Source organism: Amborella trichopoda, chromosome 13 (assembly GCF_054954075.1).
Source record: "Amborella trichopoda isolate Santa Cruz 75 chromosome 13, AtrichopodaSantaCruz75HAP2 v2.0, whole genome shotgun sequence".
Lineage (NCBI taxonomy): Eukaryota > Viridiplantae > Streptophyta > Magnoliopsida > Amborellales > Amborellaceae > Amborella > Amborella trichopoda.
The window spans coordinates 9,024,330-9,049,454 of NC_142348.1; the positions used below are offsets into that span (position 1 = coordinate 9,024,330).

At 34.9% G+C, this 25,125-nt stretch overlaps 1 protein-coding gene across 1 annotated transcript in view; it reads left to right on the forward strand.

Moving 5' to 3' along the window:
* Positions 1 to 21,174, forward strand: part of LOC18432501 (uncharacterized) — a 31,391-nt gene extending 10,217 nt beyond the window's left edge. Inside the window, exons 7-11 of the mRNA XM_088855359.1 lie at positions 16,460 to 16,528; positions 16,751 to 16,842; positions 18,433 to 19,203; positions 19,387 to 19,626; positions 20,291 to 21,174. Coding sequence (XP_088711485.1) covers positions 16,460 to 16,528; positions 16,751 to 16,842; positions 18,433 to 19,203; positions 19,387 to 19,626; positions 20,291 to 20,767 — 1,649 coding nt within the window. The 3' untranslated portion in view covers positions 20,768 to 21,174. The remainder of the gene's footprint in view (positions 1 to 16,459; positions 16,529 to 16,750; positions 16,843 to 18,432; positions 19,204 to 19,386; positions 19,627 to 20,290) is intronic.
* Positions 21,175 to 25,125: the final 3,951 nt, after the last annotated feature.

Consider the following 25,125-nt stretch of genomic DNA (forward strand, 5'->3'; position numbering starts at 1 on the left):
GCGAAGAGGCTGAAGACACTTTCTTCATGCGAAGCAAGCCGAAGATGATGAAAACACAGGACTCAACAAAGCAAGTGTTTGAAAGCAAGATCAATGTGGTTTTGTCGGGGAATATATATATATATATATATATATATATATATATATATATATATAGGGGAAAACCCTTCCTAACGCCTATAGGTGAAAATGAAGGGTGATTTTGCCTACTTTCATTACTATCTAAATTTCATTGTACGATCACAATTGTCTGGTAGTGTTTCAATTTTAAATTTTTTTTCTACAAATCCAAACTACTTGAAATTTGGAGCTTGCGTACATCTTAGTGAGGCGTATCTAATAAAAATATGAAAAAATAATTCAAAAAATATAAATTAACCAAAATACCCTTGAAAATTTACAAGGTTTATTTTGGTCAATTTATATTTCATGAATTATGTTTTTCATATTTTTATTAAGTGTACTTCACTAAGATATACAAACGCTCCAAATTTCAGATCATTTCGATTAATAAAACAAAAATAAAAATTGAAATATTACCTATCACGCCCCAAAAATTTAGACGTGACAGTTAAAACATATATACATCTCTTGATAAAACAAATTTACAATGGCGAATTGTTACAAAGTAACAAAAGAAAGTTTAAGCACAATTACAGTATCTTTCAAAGTTGATCCTGACGAGCACTCAAAATGAAACCGCAGTTATCCTGAAAAAATGTTTACCATAATTTGATGAGTTTGGCTACTCAGTAAGTGATCATCATAATCCTAAAAATAATCACGATTGAAAGATATCAATATTTTCAAAAAGAGATATATTAACAAAAATGCATTAATAGTTGCACTTTAAAACATGCATAATTAACTATAATCTGAATAATTGAAATGCATATAACATTTTAACGGTAGTGCATAATTCGAAGGATTTCACAAAATACCCTACTGGCGTCCCAAGTAGGTCACCTATATACCCCATCAGCGTCCTGATGGGTCTACTTAATCCCTATTGACGTCCCAAATAGGTCCACTTAATCCCTGCAGGTCCACTTATACCTCACCGGCGTATCGGATGAATCCACTTAATCCCTACCGGCATCACAGATAGGTCCACTTATACCTCACCTGCGAACCGGATGAGTCTACTTGCAGACTTAAAGTATTTTTAAATCTCTTTAAACATTCGAAAGCAGTAATATCATGTACTCAACATATCACTGAAATTATTAATACTTCATATCATGTACTCAACATATCACTCAGCAAGGTATGACCATTATGAATTTTTAGTCATGCATTTTGGATTAACCAATGCATCGGTTGCATTTGTGGATTTGATGAATCGGGTCTTTAAGCCCTTTTTGGATAAATTTATTGTGGTATTCATCGACGATATTTTAAGATATTCCAAGAATCAGAAAGAACATGAGTAACATGTAATAATTCAATAGAGAATTCAATTTCCTTGTCAGGCAGTAATCCTAGTAATTCTTTAGAAAAAACGTCGGGAAATTATCGGATAACCGGAGTGGTATCCTATGTTCTGTGATATAGGCAAGAAAGCCTTGACACCCGTTTCAAAGGAGGCGATTAGTTCGAATATAGGAGATTAAATATGATGGGGAGTCTTCTTTGATATCATTGAAGTAAAATACTGGTTGATTCGGAATACTAAAGGTAACTATTTTCTTGCAACAATCAGTACTTGCATGGTATGCAGAAAGCCAATCCATGTCTAAGATTACATCAAAATCTTGAATTTCTAGGAGTATTAAATCAACCAACTGGTCATTTTCTTCTATCTTCATTACACAGGATTTGTACACTATATTGGTGTCGCTTGAATTTCCCATCGGTGTGGCTACCTCTAGAATGTGTTCTAATTGTTCTGGTTCTACCTTTAAGTGGCATGCAAAGTGTGGTGACACAAATGAATGAGTAGATCCAGGATCAATCAAAACATGAGCTATTTTTTGAAAGATAATAAGAGTATCTTGGATCACTGATTTTGCGGCCTGAGCGTCTTGTTGGGTGATGGCAAATACTCTTCCCTTCATCTGAGGCTTTTGAGCTATTTTTCTCTGCTTTGGAAGCTGTTGCATCTGTAAGTTAGGACATTCTCTAATCTAGTGCCCCAATTTTTTATATTTAAAACAGGCTCCCGTATTCCAATAACAAGGGCTCGATCTATGGTTTTTCCCACATTTTTTACATGGTTCTATTGGGCTTTGAAGTGGCAAGAGCTTTGGCTTCTTGTTTGCCCTTTCAAACTGATGTCGATTGGATGGTGTGGGTCTAACTTGATTTTTCGTCTTTTGGTAATCTTCAAAATCTTTTTCAACAATTTGGGCTCGATCCACTATTTCAGCATAAGTTCTCAATTTTAAGACTGATATTGTGCTTCTAATAGCTGGCCTGAGACCCCTTTCAAATTTTTTCACCTTTTTTGCCTCATTGTTAATCATATGTGGTGCAAACCTGGCCAATTCAGTAAACTTGGCCTCGTACTGTACTACTATCCGGTTTCCTTGGATTAATTCCAGAAATTCCATTTCTTTTTTATCTCGAATAAAATCTGGAAAATACTTTTCATTAAATGCTTCTAAAAATACTTCCCAAGTCAAGGGTTTATTTTCTTTGACCAATACTCCTTTTGCCATTCGCCACCAATGTTGTGCTTCACCTTCTAACAAAAAAACTGCCAAGGCCACCTTCCTATCATCAGGACATTCCATTATCTCAAATATTTTCTCCAATTGCAAAATCCATCCCTCGGCTTCCAATGGGTTTACAACACCCTTAAAAGAATGTGGGTTCAATTTATTAAATTATTCGATATTACTCCCACCATTTCACGTAATTGACTGCTTGGGTGGATTGTTCTTTTCCATCTGATGTTGCATTAAAGCAACCATATTTTCCAAGGCTTTGTGAATTCCTTTCATATTAGCTTCAGCTATTCTGGATCTTGACTTCGTCCCAGTCTGTACACGCAATAAATGAGATTTTAAGTACATTCTTTTTAAATTTCCTAAGAATCTTAAACCTATTGCTCTGATACCATAATTATCGCGCCCAAGAATTTACAATACTGGTATTCCTGAGATGTGACAGTCAAAATATATATACATCTCTTGATAAGACAAATTTACAGAGGCGAATTCTTACAAAGTAACAAAAGAAAGTTTAAGCACAACTACAGTATCTTCCAAAGTTGATCCTGACGAGCACTCAAAATGAAACCGTAGTTATCCTGAAAAAATGTTTACCATAATTTGATGAGTTTGGCTACTCAGTAAGTGATCATCATAATCCTAAAAATAATCATGATTGAAAGATATCAATATTTTCAAAAAGAGATCTATTAACAGAAATGCATTAACAGCTTCACTTTAAAAAATACATAATTAACTATAATCCGAATAATTGAAATGCATATAACATTGTAACGGCAGTGCATAATTCAAAGGATTTCACAAAATACCCTACTGGCGTCCCAAGTAAGTCACCTATATAGCCCATCAGCATCCTGATGGGTCTATTTAATCTTTATCGACGTCTAAGATAGGTCCACTTAATCCCTACAGGTCCATCTATACCTCACCGGCGTACCAGATGAGTCCACTTAATCTCTACCGGCGTCCCAGATAGGTCCACTTATACCTCACCGGCGAACCGAATGAATCCACTTGCATACTTAAAGTATTTCTAAATCTCTTTAAACATTCGAAAGCAGCAATATCATATACTCAACATATCACTGAAATTATTAATATGAATTTCACTAACACCATTAATAACAGTCACTTTCAATAATATTTAAAAAATAACTAGTCAAATATTTTGGGCTCAAATTTAGAAAAGTAGCAGTTCGTAAAGACATTCTAGCATAATTACTAATCTGATATGTATAGAAAAACTCTTATAGAAATTCAAGAATACGGAATTATCACAATTTATGTGATGCCAATTCGTAAATAAACATTTCACAGACAATGCTATAATCAATTGCAAAAATATCGATTTTCAGATAATAAGGTAGTCATTTGCACATGAATTTTATAATGTCTAAATATTAAAAAAACAGTAGAAAGAAATCTCATAATTTTAGTAAAAGCAGAACTATCACATTTATTTCTAATAAATTTATTTCTAAAATTTTCTAACAATAGACAAGAAAAATAAATAAATAAATTTATTTCTAAGAATTTACAGCATTTAAAATTTCTAATATCATAATTGTATTAAAAGGATTATTTTTCAAAATAATGAGGTCGCGTGCACAAAAAATTTATCGCCCTTAAAAGTCATGATAATAAGCATAAATAATTATTTCATTTCATTTTTAAAAAGAACGGATTACTTTTCAAGATAATAAATTCACTTACCTAAAATATTTGAGAGGGAGCTTCCGATAAAAATTCGGCTAGAGAGAGGAGCTCACTGTGTTTCGACTAGAGAGAGAGATCTCAAAATTTTCTAGAGTGAGAATCCTCATATCTTCGAATTTAAATTCTTATAACAAACTATTATATTATTTTATTAGGCTTCACCTCATATCTGAGGTGTTACTTTAATATTATGCTAGAGACGATTAAGGAACACGTCAACTAAGGACGGGTAAGAGAAAGGAAAAAGCTTAAACCAAAAGCTTTTGAATATAGTGATGGTCCTTAAGGACCATCATGCTCATATGGACTATCATTTATTAAAAGTTTCTTGATTTTGTTTTTTTTTTTTTTTGAAATTTTAGGATTATTACATTACCGGACAACTATGACCTTGCAATGAAGTTTGATTGGTGATGATCATGCGATGAAGTTTCAATTTTTCATATATATATATATATATGAAAGATACTACAAAATGCCTATAAGAAAAAATAAACGGTGATTTCGCCTATACTCATCGCCGTCCAAAGTTCGTCGCACGGTCACGATTGTCTAGTAGCGTTTCATTTTTCACTTTTTTTTTCTATTAATCGGAATGATCTAAAATTTGGAGCGTGTGTACATCATAGTGATGTGCACTTAATAAAAATATGAAAAAAATATTTTGTAACATATAAATTGACCACACTCTCACTAAGTTCATGTTTCATTATATAAAAATGTTTTATTACAAACACTCATAAAGCCTTTAATGGCTACACTTACCCCAACTTTAATGGCTACACTTACCCCAACAGTGTTTTCAGATTTTCTTCGCTTCGATTGAGTACAAGAATCATGAACTTTAGCTTCTTTAGTTGAAGCGAAGCGAATTCGATGACACTGATCCATTTAAAGGAGCCGAAGGTTGATGTCCTTGTGTGTATCATGGACCACAAAATACTGTGCACGGTATACTTCCCAAGACAATTAAGTTGTGTTTGTCTGAATCTGATTGCCTAGTTTCTCGAAACTCTTATATTAGTGTTTGGCTTTTCTGGCCAACCTTGTGGTTCTCTCATTAAGGCTTCAAAAGTAATGCTTAAGGTTTAGTCCATAATCCACATGACCATACATATCTACGGTAACTACTGTTTAAGACCATCCAATCAATAAATAAATGGACTATAGAGAGTTCGGATCTAACACTCAGGTCATGTCATATTCTAGTCCGCACCGCTCTCTCATTATGTTCCATTTATTCAGAGAACGATGATCGTATGGTTTTTTTTTGTTTCTTGAACATGGGACAACACTGTAACCAGTTAAACTTGTGGCTGAATCCCATATACCTCCCTTTCAAATATGGCATGCTTTATTAAATCACCATAGCGAGTACGTAATTACTTATATTAATTATAAAAACTTGATCATGTTAAGCCATTTGCTTCTCTGATTATTTACCCACTTTTGATCCTGGCACCCAGATCATGGGTGGGATTCATTTGATCACCCAGTGTTGGGTGGATTGTTAACTAATTGAGTGATTGTGTGACTGAATATGCTCTCCCCCCCTGGTGTTTGGCATGGCTCTAGCAGCACCAAAACCTTGTGCACTAGCCCTCAAAACCTATCAAAAAGATGGATTGAGGACACAAATTTTTTCAGATTTATCTTCTTGACCTCACAATCAAGATTAAGAAAGATAAGAATAGTGGGTTTGGAGACCTAAGAATCCTCTATCTTGAGTGCTATCTGAACATGAAATTCCAATTGGTTGTAGATTATTAAGAATTTGACAATTTTAGGAGCTCCAAACTCCGAATACTGGGATTGTATATAATGAGACTATTTACCTTTGGTAAAAGGAGGTCACAATTACTAATAACAATCTCATGTGAAATCTGTTAGCTTAGGTGTTGTTACAAAATTAGAAAAAATTTCTTTTGAATTTTGAGCTTGGTCAATGGAATAAATGGAACCACCCAATTTCATATCCAATGGTAAAGATTAATTATGACTACCTTGTATCAAAGGTTAATAGTTTCATTGTATACTTTTCTTATATTTTTTAAGTGTGAAAAATAGAGTTGCAATGCTTAAGAAGGTTTTTGAATCCAGAATCCATGGAAAAATATTGTTTTTAAAAGAGATTTTATTTCCTTTATTTTTCGGAGGCGTTGGGTACAACCCACCGAACTCTTAGCTAAATTAATCAGCATTATGGTCCATAACATCTTATGACCATGACAACCTAGATAAAACCATGGGTTATGGACAAGATAACATTATGGTCTATGGCATGAGTGAAAAATTATAAGGAAAAGTTTATATAGAGCCTAGGCTCTAAACAATCAAATTAGAGCTTACCTCAAATATTTCACTAGAAGAAGTTTTTTTGACGCCTAAATATCTTCAAATTGATCATCTTGACATCAAGATGCATGGACTTGAGAAATAGTGCATCTTGTAATGCATTTTTGGAAATGGTACATCTTGTAATGCATTTTTGGACCGTCAATTTTTAAGTTAATCAAGTTTTTATAGATCTACTCAATCTACACTATTTTTGAAGCATTAAATTTTATAATTAAAGATGAAAATATATTTTAAGGCTAGTCAAAGATTTCTAATATTGAAACCACATTTCTCGACACTATTTGAAGGTGGGCTCTATATTGATTGTTTAGAGCCTCGATTCTATACAAATTGCACCCAAGATGATAAGTTCAAGTGAATCCTATCAGAGTATTGGAATATGTATTTGTTTTTGCTTTTTGCACATACTTGTTTGAGGCAATTAAAAAAAAAAAATCAAGTCAACTTGGGGTCGCCTGAGTCCACTAGGAACCTGATGGGGTAACCTTGGCCAAATGCGCGGGGGTGGTGGTTGGTTGTCTTCAGTTCCAAATGCTCATGAACAAGGGAATTGCCTCAGTTTGTTAGGAACTAAGTGGTTCACTGTAGTGAACCACTCGATTCATTGTACAGGCTTATGTAATTCAGAGTGTAGTTATCAGGAGCGGGAGTGTCAGATCGATAACTGCCCAAAGCTCCGGAGCTCGAGGACTACGTTCCGGTGAGGCTGGAAGTTACAGATCGAAATCCCGTTTGAATAGGGGGCGAGTTTTAGATACATTGGGATCAAGATCCTTATTTAATGGAAACACATTCCATGTAAAATGAGATTATGTTTCCGTGTTCATTAAGATCGCGCTACCATCGACAATAGGAATAAGATCTCATTTAAGGTTGAGTCACACCCCCATCCAAGAAAGACTGCATTCTATTTGAAAAGGATCGAGCTCTATTCAAGCTACTTTCTAAAAAAAGTTCGAATATCCCTTTTTACTCTCCCCAAGAAAAAAAAAGTTCGAATATCCCTTTTTACTCTCCCCAATAAACAAATATACTTTTTGAAATGGAAATGATGCGCATACCATTGTGAACCCGCAAGACCATATTATATAAAAGTTAAATAAACCAAATATTTTCTATAATTTTATTTTTTTCGTGTGAACAATAAATCTACTTTTAACTTTCATTATAAAGGTATTCAGGTTTGTCCTTTATGGCACTAAACAATAACTTACTCCATCAATAGCACAAACTTTTTGTGTTGTAAAAACACGTATTTTAAAACACACACGTGAGTGACGGCATCAAATATTTTAATAATTAAAAATTTGATCATGCGCATTTAATCATTTAATGCACATCGTAAACATAAAAAAATAAAGGAGATAAATATTTTAATAATAAAAATTTCATTACATGAATCTAATATTTTATTAGTTCAAATTTTAATCATTACATACGCATTTAATTACACATTAAAAATAAAAAATAAACGAGATAATATTTTAATAATAAAAATTTAATAAATGCAAATTTGGTCTATCGATTTTTTAAAAACATATATTTCTGTGAACCCGCATGACCATATTATGTAAAAGTTAAATAAATCAAATATTTCCAATAATTTTATTCTTTTCGTTTTAATCTGTAATGAATAATAAATATGTTTTTATATTTCATTATAGAAAAGTAACTTAGGTTTCTCCTTTATGGCACTAAAAAATTTACTCCATCGGCAGCAAACACTTTTGGCATTGTGTTAACACATATTCTAACACACACTGGTGAGTGAGGGCACAAGATTCACAATTTAAAAGAATATGTTCAGTGTGAAAGTGGGATCGCAATCCATGCGATTATGAGATTGAGCTATGTTATAAATAGGAATGAGAATCCTATAAATAGGAACGAGCTTCCAAAAAAATTGAAACCGGTTCTGATCGAGATCCCGACCACATAGCACTGAAGGTAGGTTCCAGAGTGTGAGCTCCAAACTAGGGTGCCACGCCCAGTAACTATTATTCAGAGTCATAGCAATTCTTAGGAAATTACTTGAGTCCAAGAGAGACTCCCTTGTGGGGCTTTTTTTTCCTTTGTTTGGCAGCAATATCGTTGAAATGTGGCTCATTTGAGGCCATTACATGTACAAACTTGGGCCTATTAGTAATTTTTTTTGTTAAGAGATCCATAACAAGTTTTTGTAAGTACTCTTTAATATAGCAGAATGACGGATCAGGATTTGTGTAGCCAACCCCAATTAATTAAAATAAAGTTATGATAATGATGATGATGATGAACAAGTTTTTTAAATCAGACCCATAGTAATACGATATAGAAAAACTTATAAAATTGGAAATTTTGTTAAGTTTGAACTTAGGTCAATTTGATTTACAGTCTAAAGAAAATAAATTCTTGGGGCTTTGATTTTGTGACACTCTTAGAGTTGATTTATAATGGTTATTTGCTCATCATTCGTTTGATTCGGGTAGATTTCGTTTTTCTTATTGCTCGTTTCTTATTTTCGCACAACAAATGTTTTTGGTTTTCTCAAAATAATGTAGTAAATTGGATAAGAATTAGGAATTATTTTAGCTAGATCAACAACTCAATGGTATATTTTTCTTCGATTTCAAAGTTTATTTAAAAAAAAAAACTTTTCCTTAGTAAAACCAAGGAAAATGTATTTTTTTTGTTTTGATTTAATTTAGAATGGATTTTCAAATTATAGTTTTTTTGCACCTTATTAGTTTTCCTCTATTTATTATTTATTGTCATATTTTATTGTTTCTCAGGAATTAATTGCTAAGTTGCAATTTTCTTTAGTTTGTATTCATTCTTTTTTTTCTTTGTGTAGTATTTGTTTTACACGTCTGGTATTTGTTTTGCACGTCTGGCATATACCATTTCAGTGGCACAAATCCCCATCCAAACACGTTCAATTTAGGTTGAAATAACATTGTGTTCTTCAAAAAAAAATTAAGTTTAGGCTTTGTAAAGCTTTCTCATATTATTTTAAGGAAAATTGTTTTATACAGGTTGGACCGCATTTCTATAATACGCGGTCTAACGGTATAAAGCATACATCTTAAAGATGGATGCAAATACGCGGTCAATCTAAAACCAATCATAACGGCTCAAATGTTTTTTTAAAATAATTATTACTTTTAGTTTCATATATATATATATTTTTTCATATTCATAATCACCATATTAAAAATTATATATTCTCTAAAACTTAGGATCAAATTATATTTTAAAAATATATTTATTACCAAACCCACATTTCTACAATATGCGGGCTTTTTCCTTACTTTAAAAGTAACTAAAGTTTGTTTTATTGTGCAGACACCCTGCTCTGGCTTAACATAATTTCATGATACCCATGAGGCCTAGACTAATAAGCCATCCCGGATCTAAAACCTGGCTTTGTCCCCACAGATACACCATCCCTTGCATAAAGCCCTAAACTGCACTAGGGACCATACTAGTGTAGCGCTCCATAGGGCGCCACATCTCCCATAGACCATAGTCCATGCACCATGAAAACAATAAAAAAATCCCATAGAGCCCCCACTATTAAGAAAATCCTAATTAGCGAACCTTAAACATGCTTAGGGAGTAAACTACCTAATTAGATACGCCAAGTAGGAAAACCTTCCTAACTAGGCAAAATCTTCTTAGAGCATGCCAAAATCTACTAAAACTACCCTTAAACCTTGTAATTTTGTCCCAAACACTAGATTAGGAGGCCCAACTTAGATTGAGCCCCTAATCAACCTTTGACCACCTTAATTAACCTAGACACATAAAATTTAGTTTAAATATTTAAAATAAATATCATAAGGGATTGTTTATAAAGATTTCATTTATATTTTGAATATGAAGGTCACAATCATTCTCACTCATTAGATGTCGAATTGGATGACTTGAGATGAGTCACGAAGTCTGAGAATATTTTTTTTGAAACTTTGTATATATTCAATGATACTATCACAACCACCCATTTTGAAATTTAAGGGTCAAGAATGATTTTGAGCTCTATGTACAAAAGATAAATTATGTCTTAGTAGAATGATTGTAACCTCCATGTACAACCACCCATTTTTTTATTTATTTTACTTATGCTTTTTTTAATCGTAGATAATTGAGCGGTAAAAGTAGAAGTTTAATTTTTAAAAAATGATGGGTTAGGAATAATATTTTTTATTATTTATTAGGAAAAAAGTTTGATTTTATAATTTTTTTTTTATAATTATATAACTATTATACAAGAAAAAGAAGGAGATAAGATGAAGATTGGATATTGGGTCGAGTGAAAAGATCTTTTTCGATGTGAACTCTTTTGCAAACCTTGTGTGAGTATATATTTTCTCCACCTTCACTTTTACATTTTATTTTCCCTCTTTCCCACATCATTGAGGCCCCATACAGTCCAGAACCTCGACCCTTGATGCCTCAGCTAGTGGGGCTACTAGAACAATAGGAGACATTGGTTTGTCATAAGCGTGGCAATGCGCAACGTGGTTTGGCCCAGCCTTGGAAAATTAGGGCATATGCTACAAAATTTGGCCCGAGGGCTGGGCCAAGGTCAAGCAGGTGCCAAAGCCAAGATAGGGCCAGTTAGTTTCTCCCTTATTTCCTTTTATTTCTTTTTAAAATTTTATGAGCCTGGCCCTGATAGGGCTAGGGCCCTCCTCATGCGGGTTGGCCCTCAAGAGACCAGGGCCGGGCCCAGGCCCAGGCGCGGTTATCAGCCCTAGTTTGTCGAAGCCCATACATGAAGTTGTCCTGTGCAATGCAACAGGGCAGTACGTGAGTAAAGGTCACCTCCAAGAGATCCTGTCCAAAATCCCTCCCTTGCTTCCAGCCTATTGGACCAATATGGAGAGGACCCACTTATAATTTGGGGATAAGCCTCAAATATCACCGTTAACTCTCTCGATTTGCTAAAAAATCTTGCTAAGCCTTAATCTTCGATCCCATCCCCCTTTCCTTTTTGGTTTGTGGTCCATGAATCTGCCTAACTACTACGTTCCTTTAGCAATGTCCCATGAACTAGGCCGGAGCTTATAATCCTTGGTGTTTCCTCACCGCCAAAAATGAAAGACCAAATTAATTTTTTAGCACCGACATAAATAAATAAATAAAATACAAAGTAAGTAAATTTCGGTAAAAAATTATGAGAAAGATCGTTTACTTTAGAGTTTTTTAATCCCATAGCGCCTCTTAATTCGGGGATGGTTCCCATCCTCGGACCACCCAGATTGTGTTGTTACAACACATTCTAGGTAGTCTTGAGTCCTCGGACTGCCTAGATTGTTGTGTTACACCCTATTACAGGCGGTTCGAGGTCTCCATCTTCGAACCGCCTATAATGTGGTTGAACACTATGGTGTGGGCAGTCCGAAGATGGAGACCTCAGAACACTAATTGGATTGAAGCGGTCCAATATCTTCATCCTCAGACCGCTTATAATGTGGTGTATCTCCACAATCTGGGTGGTCTGCGGATGAGGACCTCAGACCGGTAGCCCACTACCCTAAAACATATGGCAGGGCAAGACAATTGAGAAAAAACTAAAAAAGAAAAACATTCCCGGATAGAGGGGCATTATGGAAAAATTTAAAACTACCGTAAATGACTTTTATCGTAATTTTTTACTAAAATTGACCCATCACGCATGTTATTTATTTATTTTGTGTCCGTACATAAATGGCTACTTATTTTTTGTTGCCTAAGTTCGGTAACTAAACTGAACTCGGACAAACAAAAGAGTGTTCAAGTGACCGGTAAAATAAAGGACTCGATTCGTTTTTAAAGAAAAATATGAAGGACTCGATTTAAAATGCAAAGCGATATTCTCGTATTGATAATGCAACAAATTTCTCCGAGGCTTTTCTCATACCATAAAATGAAACAACGCCAAACAAATGGAGGGACTGAGACGATAAGACATGGAGATTCAAATGAAAATAAACCTAAAGTCCAAAAGAATAGGACATGCGCAAGAATGATTAAAACATAAATTTTTATAGAAAGTTCTGATTTTCTGAAATTTATTAAAATTAGCCATTCAAAGAACATAAAATTTTATACCGCTTATGAAAACGATATAAATGCCCATTTTACCTTTTCTCAAGAAAACCTTTTAAACAGCGTCCAGTACGTTTCATGTACTTTTGAGACAAAATACTGACCAATTAATTTTATTGTATCCATGCCATGATAGTGAATTATAATTTTATCATCTATACATATATCAAAGGTTTTAAAATAAACGGATCGGTGATTCGGATCGCCTCTCTGGATATCTTATACGGTTCGGTGGATTGAAGATGCAGATTGGTATCACAAAATTTAAATTAAAAGTAAAAAATAAAAAAAACTAAGTGGGGCCAGTTTTGCATGGAATCAGTCAAGACCAGCCGGTTGCGATCATTAAAAAAATAAAAAGAAATTTAAAAAAAAGGTGGGGTGATTTTGATGGGTATCAACCGGAATGGCCATTTCATGGGAGGAACCAGCAGAATCTCGATATTTTATGGGATATGGATTGACTTCACTGATTCTCAATCTGGACCGAGATCAACCGATTCCGATATGGATCACTAATTTTTCTAACATTGCGTGTCCCATTTCTTCGCTTTGTTTATTTGATCCGAATCGTTCATGATTTTAAGTGCATCCAATTTTTAGTGGTCCGTACTTTTACAATCTTTTGAAATAAAAAATATATTCAGGCCATATTTTTCAGTTGGGCCGATTTCCCCCATTTACTAACAACCTATAGCGCAGCGAGAGTAGGCAAAAATAAAATAAAATAAATGGACCACCCATGAAAGTGACCATTATGCTCCAACGTCCCAAGTCAAGCAGCAGTTCGTTAGAGAGTTTATTTCACATGAAAAACTATCAATCCAACGTTCACGACAAAAGAAACTGGGGTCAAAACATCTAACAACAGATCTAGGCCGTCCATTTTCTCTTTGCATTATTGTGTTGGAGTTTGGATGTGGACATAGTAAAGGGTACAACATTGAAGGGGAGAGGTTGAGAGATTGTTGGTTTGATAAGAAAGCATGATAACAGTTTTAGGTACAACTTAGAAACGTTTGGCGTCTAATGATGTTCTGTTTAATAATGGAAACTTAGAGAGAGAGAAAGATTAGAGAGAGATAGAGGAGAGAGAAAGAGAAGAGAGATAAAGGGAAGAGAGAGGAGAGAGAAAGAGAAGAGAAAGAAAAGGAAAAAAAGGTAAGAGAGAGGAGAGATAAAAAGGAGAGCGAAGAGAGAGAAAAAAAAGAGAGATAGATAATAGAGAGAGAGGAGAGAGAAAGGGAAGAGAGAGAGAGGAACCACCACCACCAGCCCCATGACTCCCTACTCTTCAAAGCAAAGCAAAAGCAATCATTCATCTTCAAACCCAAACCACACACCATCTCATGTGGTCATCGTGGTGGCGTTTTCCTTGCAAGCCTCCCTCTCAAAAACCCCAAGTTTCCCACCCCTTAATCAAAAGGTCCACTTAGGTTGAGCAACAATATTATATGAGTAGGTAATGTAAATATATTCTTTTTTTGGATATATTTAAAAGGAAAAAATTTATTTAAGGTTGTAATCTTATAATGTAGAACTATGGGTGCACCTAAAAAATCTATCGAAAAGGTAGTTTTAATGTTGAAAATCCTTTGATTGATCATCTCGATATCGAGATGTAGGACTATGAAAAATAAAAAGATTTTAAGTCTAAAAAATAGTGCATTTTACAACATATTATCTATACCGTCCATTTTCAAGATTTTCATTTGTTTATAGATCTAATTGATTTTAACCATTTTTTAAATTCAGAATTGATAATTAGATATAGAAATAGATTTTGAGATAATCCTAAGAACATTTTACATCAAAATTATATACCATGATGAAATTTAAAGACGCACCTTACCTCTATAGCTACGGATGCATCCGTATGCCGACTGCACCCTATTTAAAAGGAAAAAGTTTATGTAAGGTTGTTTTGAAGCCCAAAAATCCTGAACTAGATTATCTTGACCTCAAGATGTATGTACATGAGAAAAAAAATAGACTTCAAGTCTTATAAATAGTGCATCTTATAATGCATTGTCAGGCCGTGGATTTTCAATATTTTTTAGTGTTCATAGATCTACTCAATCTACATTACTTTAGAAGTTTTTAATTTTATAATTAGATATGAAAATAAATTTTCAAACCATCACAAGATTCTTTTATACTATTTGAAGGTCCACTTTACTTTGATTGTTAGAGCCTCACCCTTACACAAATCACACCGGAAGTATTTATTTTAGGAGGATGTTTTTCTTCTTATTTTTTATTTTTTCCAAAATACACCTTTGTTCTGTACTTGGAGTACCGAATTTATTTTGCGGTTTTAATCTTTGAAGTACTCTTTGGGTACCGAAGGTGTTTAATTTTTCAATACATACAACTTAGATACATGACTACCGAAATTTTACAATACATGCCATCTCGGCACTGTGGGGTGAAATTGTATTTATTGCAAAACTAAACATCAATGCATACTATTCTTAGTACCGAAAAATTGTGTATATTGCAAAATTAAACATCTTTGGCACGCATAGTACTGAAATTTGTTGAAAAATTAAGCCCAAAATAAATTTGTATTTGAAATACCAAATAAATTGCATTTTCAAGAAATGTAGATTAAGGGGAAAAATCAGAAATTTTTTAGAGATATTTTTGAAATATCTCTAAAAAAAGAAGAAGGATATTTAAATTTTGTTATTTTCAAGACCATCATATGTCAGCCTAATTCAACTAAATCGAATAGGTAAAGAGTTGCGACTAAATGCCTTGTTGGCCCTTGCGAAATGGAATGAACGGCTCAAATGGGTTAACGTACTACTATCGAAGTATGAGTTGTAAATGGAATCACACTGAAATTGCAATTAAATTCCTTGTTGCCCTTGTGAAATGAAATGAACGCTCAGGGAGTTTAAGAGGCACGTATCTCTCAATATGGACCGTTGATTCCTCAGATAGATAGAAGATCGAATCAGCTCTTAAGCCACCATGTGGGCCCGTCCTTTTCCTAAGAAATAACAGACCAAATACACAATAGAAATACAGAAAAGTTCTATACGAAAATACGTAAAGAAATACGCCAAGAATACGGTGGTCCCCATTCATCTTCACGAAATTCCACGTGTAATTAGCACATGGCCTTAACTGCCAACTCATTTTACACGTGCGAAACTCGACGGGAAAATTGTAGACTCTGACGATTCAGGTATGGGAACGGTACGGAAGGGCAATAGGTTACGATAGAAGAGTGAGGCCGTTTGCCACGTGGGATAGCCCTTTGTACACTAAACCTATGGAGGCACCTCATTCTGTTGCATTTGATAACGGTTTGGAGTCCGGTGCCCTTTAAGCCAAACATGTCCCTCCATCGTATATATACGATCTTCCCGCCCCTTCTCTTGGAGCCTCCTTTCTCTCTCTCTCTCTCTCTCTCTCTCTCTCTCTCTAACTTTTCTCTCTTGATTTCATCAGAGCACAGAAACGGAAAGTACTGCATATTTCTCAGGTTTGCTCTGCAATCCACACATGTTTTCACTTGCAAAGACTGCATTTCTCGTAATTTCACTTTGTTCTTGGGATTTTATCTTGGAAGTTCAGAGTACATTTTTCAGTTCAGATAAAGACTTTTGGAGCTCTGCATTTTGCAGGTTTACTAAGCGATTTCAACTTTTTTATGGTTAATAGAAACGATTATCTTTTCGCTTCATGGGATTTCTGTATTTTCTCGTTGATTTTAGGTGTTTTATTGCTGCATTTGTTACTACTTTGTTCCAGTGTTTACAGCTTTGTGATTTGATCCATTTTATCTGCTCATTTGGAGCTTCATAGTACAATTTTTAGCTCTGATAGAGCCTTTTGGAGCGAGCTCTGCATTTTGCAGGTTTACTGAGCGATTTCAACTTTTTTCTGGTTAATACAGATGATCTCTTTGCTTTTAGGTGTTTTTTATGCTGCATTTCTCATTGCTTTATTCGATTGTTTACAGCTTTGTGATTTTTCCGATTTACTCTGCTACATTCATATGCTGCTTGTTCATCTTCATCTGCTACTGAAACTTAACATTTTTTAGATTTGCTTTGTGATCCAGGCTTAATTCTACTTATCTGTTCTGAATCTCTTTTATTTTACCGGATTTCAACATTTTTATTTTGGGATCTTGTAGAGCTTCTTTAGCAGTTGCAGCTTTCAATTGAACCTTTGACTCTGCATTAACCGAGAGAGGTTCAATTTTGTACCTTGGCTTGAGTTAATGAAGTTTCACGCTCCCCTGATTAGAGTTTTATCACATCAGCTGTGGTTTATAGTAGAAGATTGATAATTTTTTGTCCCTGAGTTTCCTTTAGTCTGGCTTTAAAGATGTTCCAGTGGAAACTTCAGAACTAATGCTTTTCTCTTGAACATACATTGTGCTTGTTTACAATGGAAGAATCCAGAATCTCCAGATACATTGAATTGATCATCCACTTCTTGAATGCATGTGATTTTTAGGAGGCATTTTTCATTTCTCTTTGACTTCTGAAATTTGATTTAATCAAAACATCTAGTTTGCTTGCTTCGTTTCCTTTGCTGGCTATGAGAGCTATTCTTGCTTTCTGATTCATCTCAGTAACTTCTCGAGCTTAAGATCGTCACTTCATCTGTGTAATTTTTTGGTTTAATACTGTAAGTGGGATACGTTCATCCGTTTCATTTATGGGATCAACATTTATTTGATATTCTTTCAGGTTAAAGCTTGAGATTGACATTCCTTTGTTAGTCTTCGCTGGTTCAAGCTTTTTTTTTTTTTTGTGAACGTTTCTCTGGTTCAAGCTTTGCTTCAGTATTATGATGGAGTAGGTAATTTGGTAAAGGCAGCTTTGTCATTTCTGAATTTTTTCCATTTTCAGGGAAAATTCATGATAAGCCGAGGCTTCTACTCTTACATTTTGATCTTTGGCTTGCTTTTATTTGTTCATTTTTTTTTTTTTTTTTGAATATGATGATCTTTAGCTTGCTTGTTTTAAAATTTTCGTTAAATTGTTTTGCAAGAAACCAAGACTAGTCTTCTTCCCAATTATCTGTCGTTGTTTACATGGTATAATTTTCAGTTTATAGTTTTCGGTGTCGAAAGGAAAATCTCAATTAATATGCAAAAATGGAAATGTCCTAGGAGTTGAAGTTGATTTCAAGACATCAGTTTCAAAATTACCAGGTTACTGATAATTCTCTACTTTTTTATCAAGTATAAAATTTCCTGAGTACATTGATGAATAAAAGCTCCTAGTACATTGAACACTAAATTACAAAGAAGGTGGGCCATATTTTCCTTAGTTCGCCTGAAATTCCAGCTCTCCAACTTTTCATTTAAAAAAGCAAAATTTCAATCGTAGGAACTTCAAATCATTAGGTTCTTTATGATTTACGCAGTTACTCAATGCTGAGCACAAGCACATGATGGCACACATTCTCTCTCCTCCTTTTTCTAACAAACACAATTTATCTCACTTGATAGCACAAGAACATTCTCTCTCCTCTGTTTTTGGTATATACATTCTCTCTCCTAATGATCCAGAAACTAAAGCACTCTATCCATCTCTGGGCTTTAGCGTAACCGTCTCGCTGCTCCTCTGTTAACTTGCAGGGCTTTGAACTGGCTCCATACACAATGTACGCAAGCAACTCAACCTTCGAACCCTCCCTTTCCGTGTCCAACCCCTTTCATCTCGACAGGCGGACACCCTCCCCGACACCGCACCACTTCAACACTAATAACAACGAGCCAACCATGTTCGACCCCTACTCTCTTGATGACGAACTCGCCCTGATGAATCATCACTCGACTTCACCCACGCACCCACTGGCCAGCTCCACTTCATGGCTCGATGAGCAAGCTGGGTCGAGCCGTGCTCGAACCATAAGAGACATAGCCGAGCGCTATGGCATCTCTCTTGGCCGCACGACCGAGCCCACCAGACAAGTGGGCTCGACGGATCATCTCAGGTCTGATTACGCGAGGCTTAGGGCTGAAAACGCAAGGCTCAAAGCAGCTAATGCTGACCTAGCCAGGAGGCTAAGCCTATTGGCTCTGGGCTCGAGGACTGAGTCAGAGCACCTCTCTTGTGGTCTCTCGGCGTTGTCTATGGTAGGTGACTTCAGACGTTTGGGAGTGGGTGACGGTGGTGGAACGCGCGTTGGTTCTGTGCCCGTGGCAACCGACGAGGCTGATGAGACGAGTCCCACGAGTGTGCTGAGCTTTGAGGGCAACGGAAATGGCGGGATTGAGAAGAGAGGGGTGCCGAAGAGTATATCAATTAGGTCCAGTGGGTATTTGAAGGTGAATCAGGTCAATGGAGGAGTGAGGAGCCCCAATAAGCCCAATCGATTCAGGGTCGCCACCCCTGTTGCTGAAACCGTAAGCTCTCTCTCTCTCCCGGCCGCCATTTTTCTTTTCGTTCTGTTTTTGTGTGGATGTGGGCATACGTCTCTCTCCTCTCTCTCTGGGCATGCCCCTGTTTGTTTTCCTTAAACCTTTTAGGAACATGGGTTATATTTGAGCCTCTCTCTCTCCCTCTGTTTGACTACCGTCCGTTACCAGGACAGATGGAGGAGATGGAGCTTTGTACGGACGTGGAGACGTACATTGCTTCACCTTGGCCCTTCGTTAGGGGATCGAGTGTGGATGCCGCCTAGTACGATGTGCTGCGTGTCTTTTTCTCCGCGTTTCTCGACGATTCGAATTTCTTTGGCAGGGCGTGTGTGCGGCACGAGCCACGCGAGATTCCTGCATTGGCGAGGGCATGGTGTCTCGATGTTAGGGCAGGCTAGTGTTAGTTTAGTTAGTTAATGTAGTCTTGGATGAACGGTGTAGGATTAAATCGTCAAACTTTACCTCCTATCTTAGCCGTTCACACCACAGTCCAAATAATTAAAGTTTTGATTGTTTTTGTTATTAAATTTAGTCTCAATAAGCCGTAGACCCTTTGTTACGAAAATTTACCCCTTTTAAACGCAATATATGAAGATATTTGGAGTCATTTTGTTGCTATCCTAAATCAATAATTATAAGAAAGAGAAACTCGAATACTTTACAGTTTACACTCGGTCAGGTGTCAAGTCTAGAGTCTAGACCCAAACTAAATTAAGCCTAACTTCTTTAAAGGTCCGTGTACTTGGCATCTGCATCTTTTTCTCTGTCTAACTAAACCTGGCATTTTGACGTGGAGGTGCTTTATGAGGGCAATTTCGATATAAAGCCTCTTTAGCAAAACACGTGGAGGCTCCACTCTAGGCTTCTTGCATCTGTTACTGCAATAAGTGCACAGGACACACGCGTCACAATCATCCACATTCGTCATTCTTGAGCAAGGATAAGACTGGCTGCCCTCGGTTTATCCCAAACTGACAAAGTTTCCTCTAAATATGTTGTGTACAAAGAATTTCGAAATTACTCAATAGCACAACCAACCATTTTTCGTCTGGATTTTGAAACTTGCAAGTAAGTCTCATCTCTCTTCTCCCAATGGAGAAAGTCTCCCTCTCTCTCTCTCTCTCTCTCTATTTTAAAGCCAGAGGAGTTTCGTATCTCTCTTCCTCCATTGCAGAACCTGTCTCTCTCTCTCTTGGTGTACATTATTAACTTTTCATGGCTAATGGTGCCACAGAGGGTATGCGTTAAGGAGAAGGGAGCAACAGGCGAGGAGGAAGGGGTTGAGGTCGAAGTGGAGGTGTACAACCAGGGCATGTTTAAGACGGAGCTTTGCAACAAGTGGCAGGAGACCGGTGCCTGCCCCTATGGAGACCGCTGCCAATTCGCTCACGGCATTGAAGAGCTCCGCCCCGTGATACGCCATCCTCGCTACAAGACTGAGATCTGCCGCATGATTCTCACCGGCGACAAGTGCCCCTACGGCCACCGCTGCCATTTCCGACACGCCCTCTCCCCCAATGAAACTTTTGGCGCACGCCCCTCCTCCTAATCAAACCATAAAGCCTACAAAGATGTTTACTCTCTCTCTCTCTCACAAAAATTAAACTTGATTACTCTCTCTCTTCCTGTTTATACTACTTTTGTCTAATATGTATGCTGGGGCGAAGTGCGCTTGCTGGCATGTGGGAGGGGGACGAGTTTGTGTATATATAATATTGTTGGGGTTGGCAATAATTCATCGTGGAGGCGGGGGTAAAGTAGGGTTTTCTTATTTTTTTTATATCCTCGTTCTTTTTTTTTTTTCCATTTTTTCGGGGATTGGTGATTAGTTGGGTAGGGAACATTGAAGGGAAGAGAAAAAGCAGGGGTTGCGGTACCTTTGTGTCTTTCTCTCATTATTAGTGTCCCCCCCCGGCCGGTTGAGCTGCGAAATGAGTATTGATGATGATAATATGCTACAAGTAGTATGTGTAAGTAGTACATGCAGTAATCAATATTCGATTAACGCAATCATGACCGAATCAGTTAGGCCTCTTTCTCTCTCCTCAATTACTCATTTCTTTCTGTCTGTACGTGTCGTCCCTCTCTCTACTTCGCTCATTATGATTCTTGTTTACGCATGTCGGTAAACCCGGTATTCTCTTACGCATGTCCAAATCAACTGCAGCCACTATTGCAGCCCCTTTCTCTCTATCACTTTCGTTTTGCACGCTGTTCTCACTGTTTCTTTCGCATATTGAAATCACCTCGTCTCTCCCTCTTTCATCATGTGCTCGATGGCACGACGCGCCTCATGCTGTAGCGAATTCAATAACGGAATTTAAGCGCGCAAAACTTATTGAATAACACTATTTCGATAACGTCTCTACTAAAAGTGTAGGGCAATGATATAATGCAACGGTCGTATGATACAACCACATTTTTAAGAAATTATGTTTGTGGTGTTTGTATGACTCAAAATTTTGTATACAAACTTTCTTTATTTCAATAATCAATCCCTCTAAAAGAAAAGTTCAATTTGAATTCTAGATATGGTCAGAATGGATCTCTTCTAACAACGAATTTAGACCATTCATTTGGGGAATTTCAAGATCTTAGCTTTTACAAACTTAAAATTACTTTTTTCATTTTTAACATTGTTTATCTAATGATAATAAACCTATCTAAAAAATTGCAAAAGAAAAAAATCTTTCTAAAGTTTAAATCTAAGCATTTTATCAAAATGGACGGCCTATGTTAATTACGCTAAAAAAATACTTTCGAAGTTGTGTTTTCAATTATTAATTATTATTATCATTTTGTTGTGGTTGTTCATTAGATTGAAGAGAGTGTATACTTTAAAATTTAAAACAAATAAATAGCCTTAACATGATTTTTAAAGATTCTTGCATTATATTACAATACAACCGAAATTTGTTTTATTATAAAGTACATGCACACTACTCAAAATCGATATGATTATTGCTCTTTTGGGACGCCAACAATGTCATCCATGTTCTACTAAATATAGGCAGGGCAATACAATAATATATATATATATATATATATATATATATATATATATATATATATATATATATAAAATACTACAAAACACTTATAAGTAAAAATGAACATGATTTCGTCTATCCTCATCACCATCCAAAGTTCATCACACGGTCACGATTGTCCGATAGATTTTATTTTTTATTTTTTATTTACAAATCAGAATGACCTGAAATTTGGAGCGTGTATTCATAACAAATAGGTGAATCTACGAAAAATATCAAAAAAAATATTTTATATGAAAATAATTGACCAAAATACCTCCAAAATGTTTTGGAGGTATTTTGGTTAATGTTTTTGTGAATTTTTTTTTTTATATTTTTATTAAGTGCGTTAGATTAGGATATACATACGTTCCAAATTTTAGATAATTATGATTTATAGAAAAATAAAATAAAAATTGAAACACTACCAAACAATCGTGATCGTGCGATGAACTTTGGACGGTGATGAACATAGACGAAATCGCTGTTAATTTTCGATTATAGACGTTGGGAAGACTCCTAAAATATAAAAATAATTCGCATAGATGAAATCACTGTACATCTTAGTCTGGCGCATCTAATAAAAACATAATTCGTAAAAAACAAATTGACCAAAATACCCTCGAAACATTTCAAAGGTATTTTGGTCAATTTATATTTTGAGAATATTTATTTATATATTTTTATTAGATTTGCCTATGTTTTATGAACACACGCTCCAAATTTTAAATCATTCTGACTTGTAAAAAAAAATACAAATTGAAATAGTACCGGACAACTTTGGACAGTGATGAGCATAGGCGAAATCACTGTTCAATTTCGGCTGTAGACGTTGCGTAGTGTTATATATATATATATATATATATATATATATATATATATATATATATATATATATATATATATATATATATATAGAAGGGTGCGGTTTCTATAAAGTTGCAACCTCAAACAATCCAACTAAAATGTACTTTAAAATTTGAAAATTGTTTAATTTTAAAATTAAACAATCCAATTAAAATTTTGTTAAAAATTCTTAGCATTATCTTAAAATCTATTTTCATACCTTAAAAAAATTTAAATTCCAAAAATGGTTAAAATCAAGTAGATCTATAAATATATGAAAATCTTAAAAATGGACGGTCTACATAATGTGTTGCAAGATGCACTATTTCTGAGACTCAAAAACTTTTGTGTTTCTTATTCGTACATCTCAATGTCGAGATGATCGATTAGAGGGTTTTTTCAACATTAAAACAATATTTCCGATAGATTTTTGAGATGCATTTGTGATTCTACATTTTAAGGTTGCGACCTTATATAAACTTTTACCTCCTCTGTCCTCTCTCTCTCTCCCCCTCTATATATATATATATATATATATATATATAAACTAATGGTTAACTCTAAAAAAACAGAAAACGAGGCAAACTTATGTACGGGTTGAATTTCCCCTAGTATTACGTTCTGATCCATATTTTGTCCAAATTTACGCGGAGACTACCCTTGGCAGCCATTCCCCTATAGTTGGATAAATTTTCAACATTAGATTGGTAGGAAATTCATCAGTTTCCTCTTTTTTTTTATTGAGTTTAAAAAATTTTATTTTCTATTTATCTTGTATTATATTTTGAAAAATTCTTCTTTTTTGTATTTTAAAAAGTGTTATTACAAATATTAAAAAATAAATAGATTATTTATTTTTTATTTTTAAAATAAATTCATAAAAAAAAAAAATCTTTATTTATTTTCTAATATTTTTGTATCATTTTTCTAAAAATAAATTATCTATTTATTTATGACTTTTGAAATTTTATTTTTAGAAGAATGATGACAAAATATTAAAAAATAAATAGATGATTTATTTTGAATTCAATTTTAAAAATCCAAAGTATTTATTTTGAAATATTTTGGCATAATTATTTTAAAAATTTCAAAATATAAATATTGAATTCTTAATAATAAATATAAAATAGAAAAGCGTGAATTTCCTAACGGTCATAGGTTAGAGATGTCGAAGAAGCCTGTTCTATGTTAGAAATTGCAGATGAGGGGGTGGGGTGGGGGGTGTTTGATTTCTGCATAAATTTAGCAAAAATACAGGTCAGACGGGGAAAAAATATGATCTGTACGTAATTTTGCCCAACACAAAAAGGAAAAAAACGAAGTAATGTTCATCCGCGCTGTTTTCTTAATGGCAGAAAAGAAAATGGGGAATAACCTTCCTTGGGAACATTTTAAATCAAATGAAATGGAGTATGTTATATTATATTTTTCTTGTGAAGTAAGGCACCATCTTCTCTCTCAGCAGCCGTGCATTTGCAGTTACGGTCATGTGTTTATGGGAGTATAGGCAACTGTTTATTTAGAGTCTGATTTTCTAAGTGAGTTTATCACTTAATTTACAAGCCACTTTTCTTTGTTTTTTTGCTACTAAGGCTTTTCGATGTCAATGATTATGGATTCTTTTCCTTTTTTATCTTGATAATCGTGATTATGGATTCACCCCTATTTTTATTTGGTTCGATGTTGTTTTACTAGGTAGGTTCTTTTGGGAGTAATCGTGGTTCACAAGTCTTAATACTTAAAATTTTGAATCACACTATTTCACCCTTTTAGTGGAAAAAATGATGTCCATGGTTTTGGTACAAGAAAGGGACTAGAAACCATAAATCTATCCTCTTTTCTGTTGTCTAGAGCGAGAAAAGTGACAAAAGGTTTTCCCTTGGTGTTAGTTCTTCTACATTGAGTTGCCATTTCATTTTTTTATTATAATCGGTGGGAACGTGTTTAAAGAAAACAACTCAGTGGGATGGTTTGTCTATCTTCAGTTTTGACCTGGATTGGCCAAATCGGTGATCTGGATTGGACTGGTGAT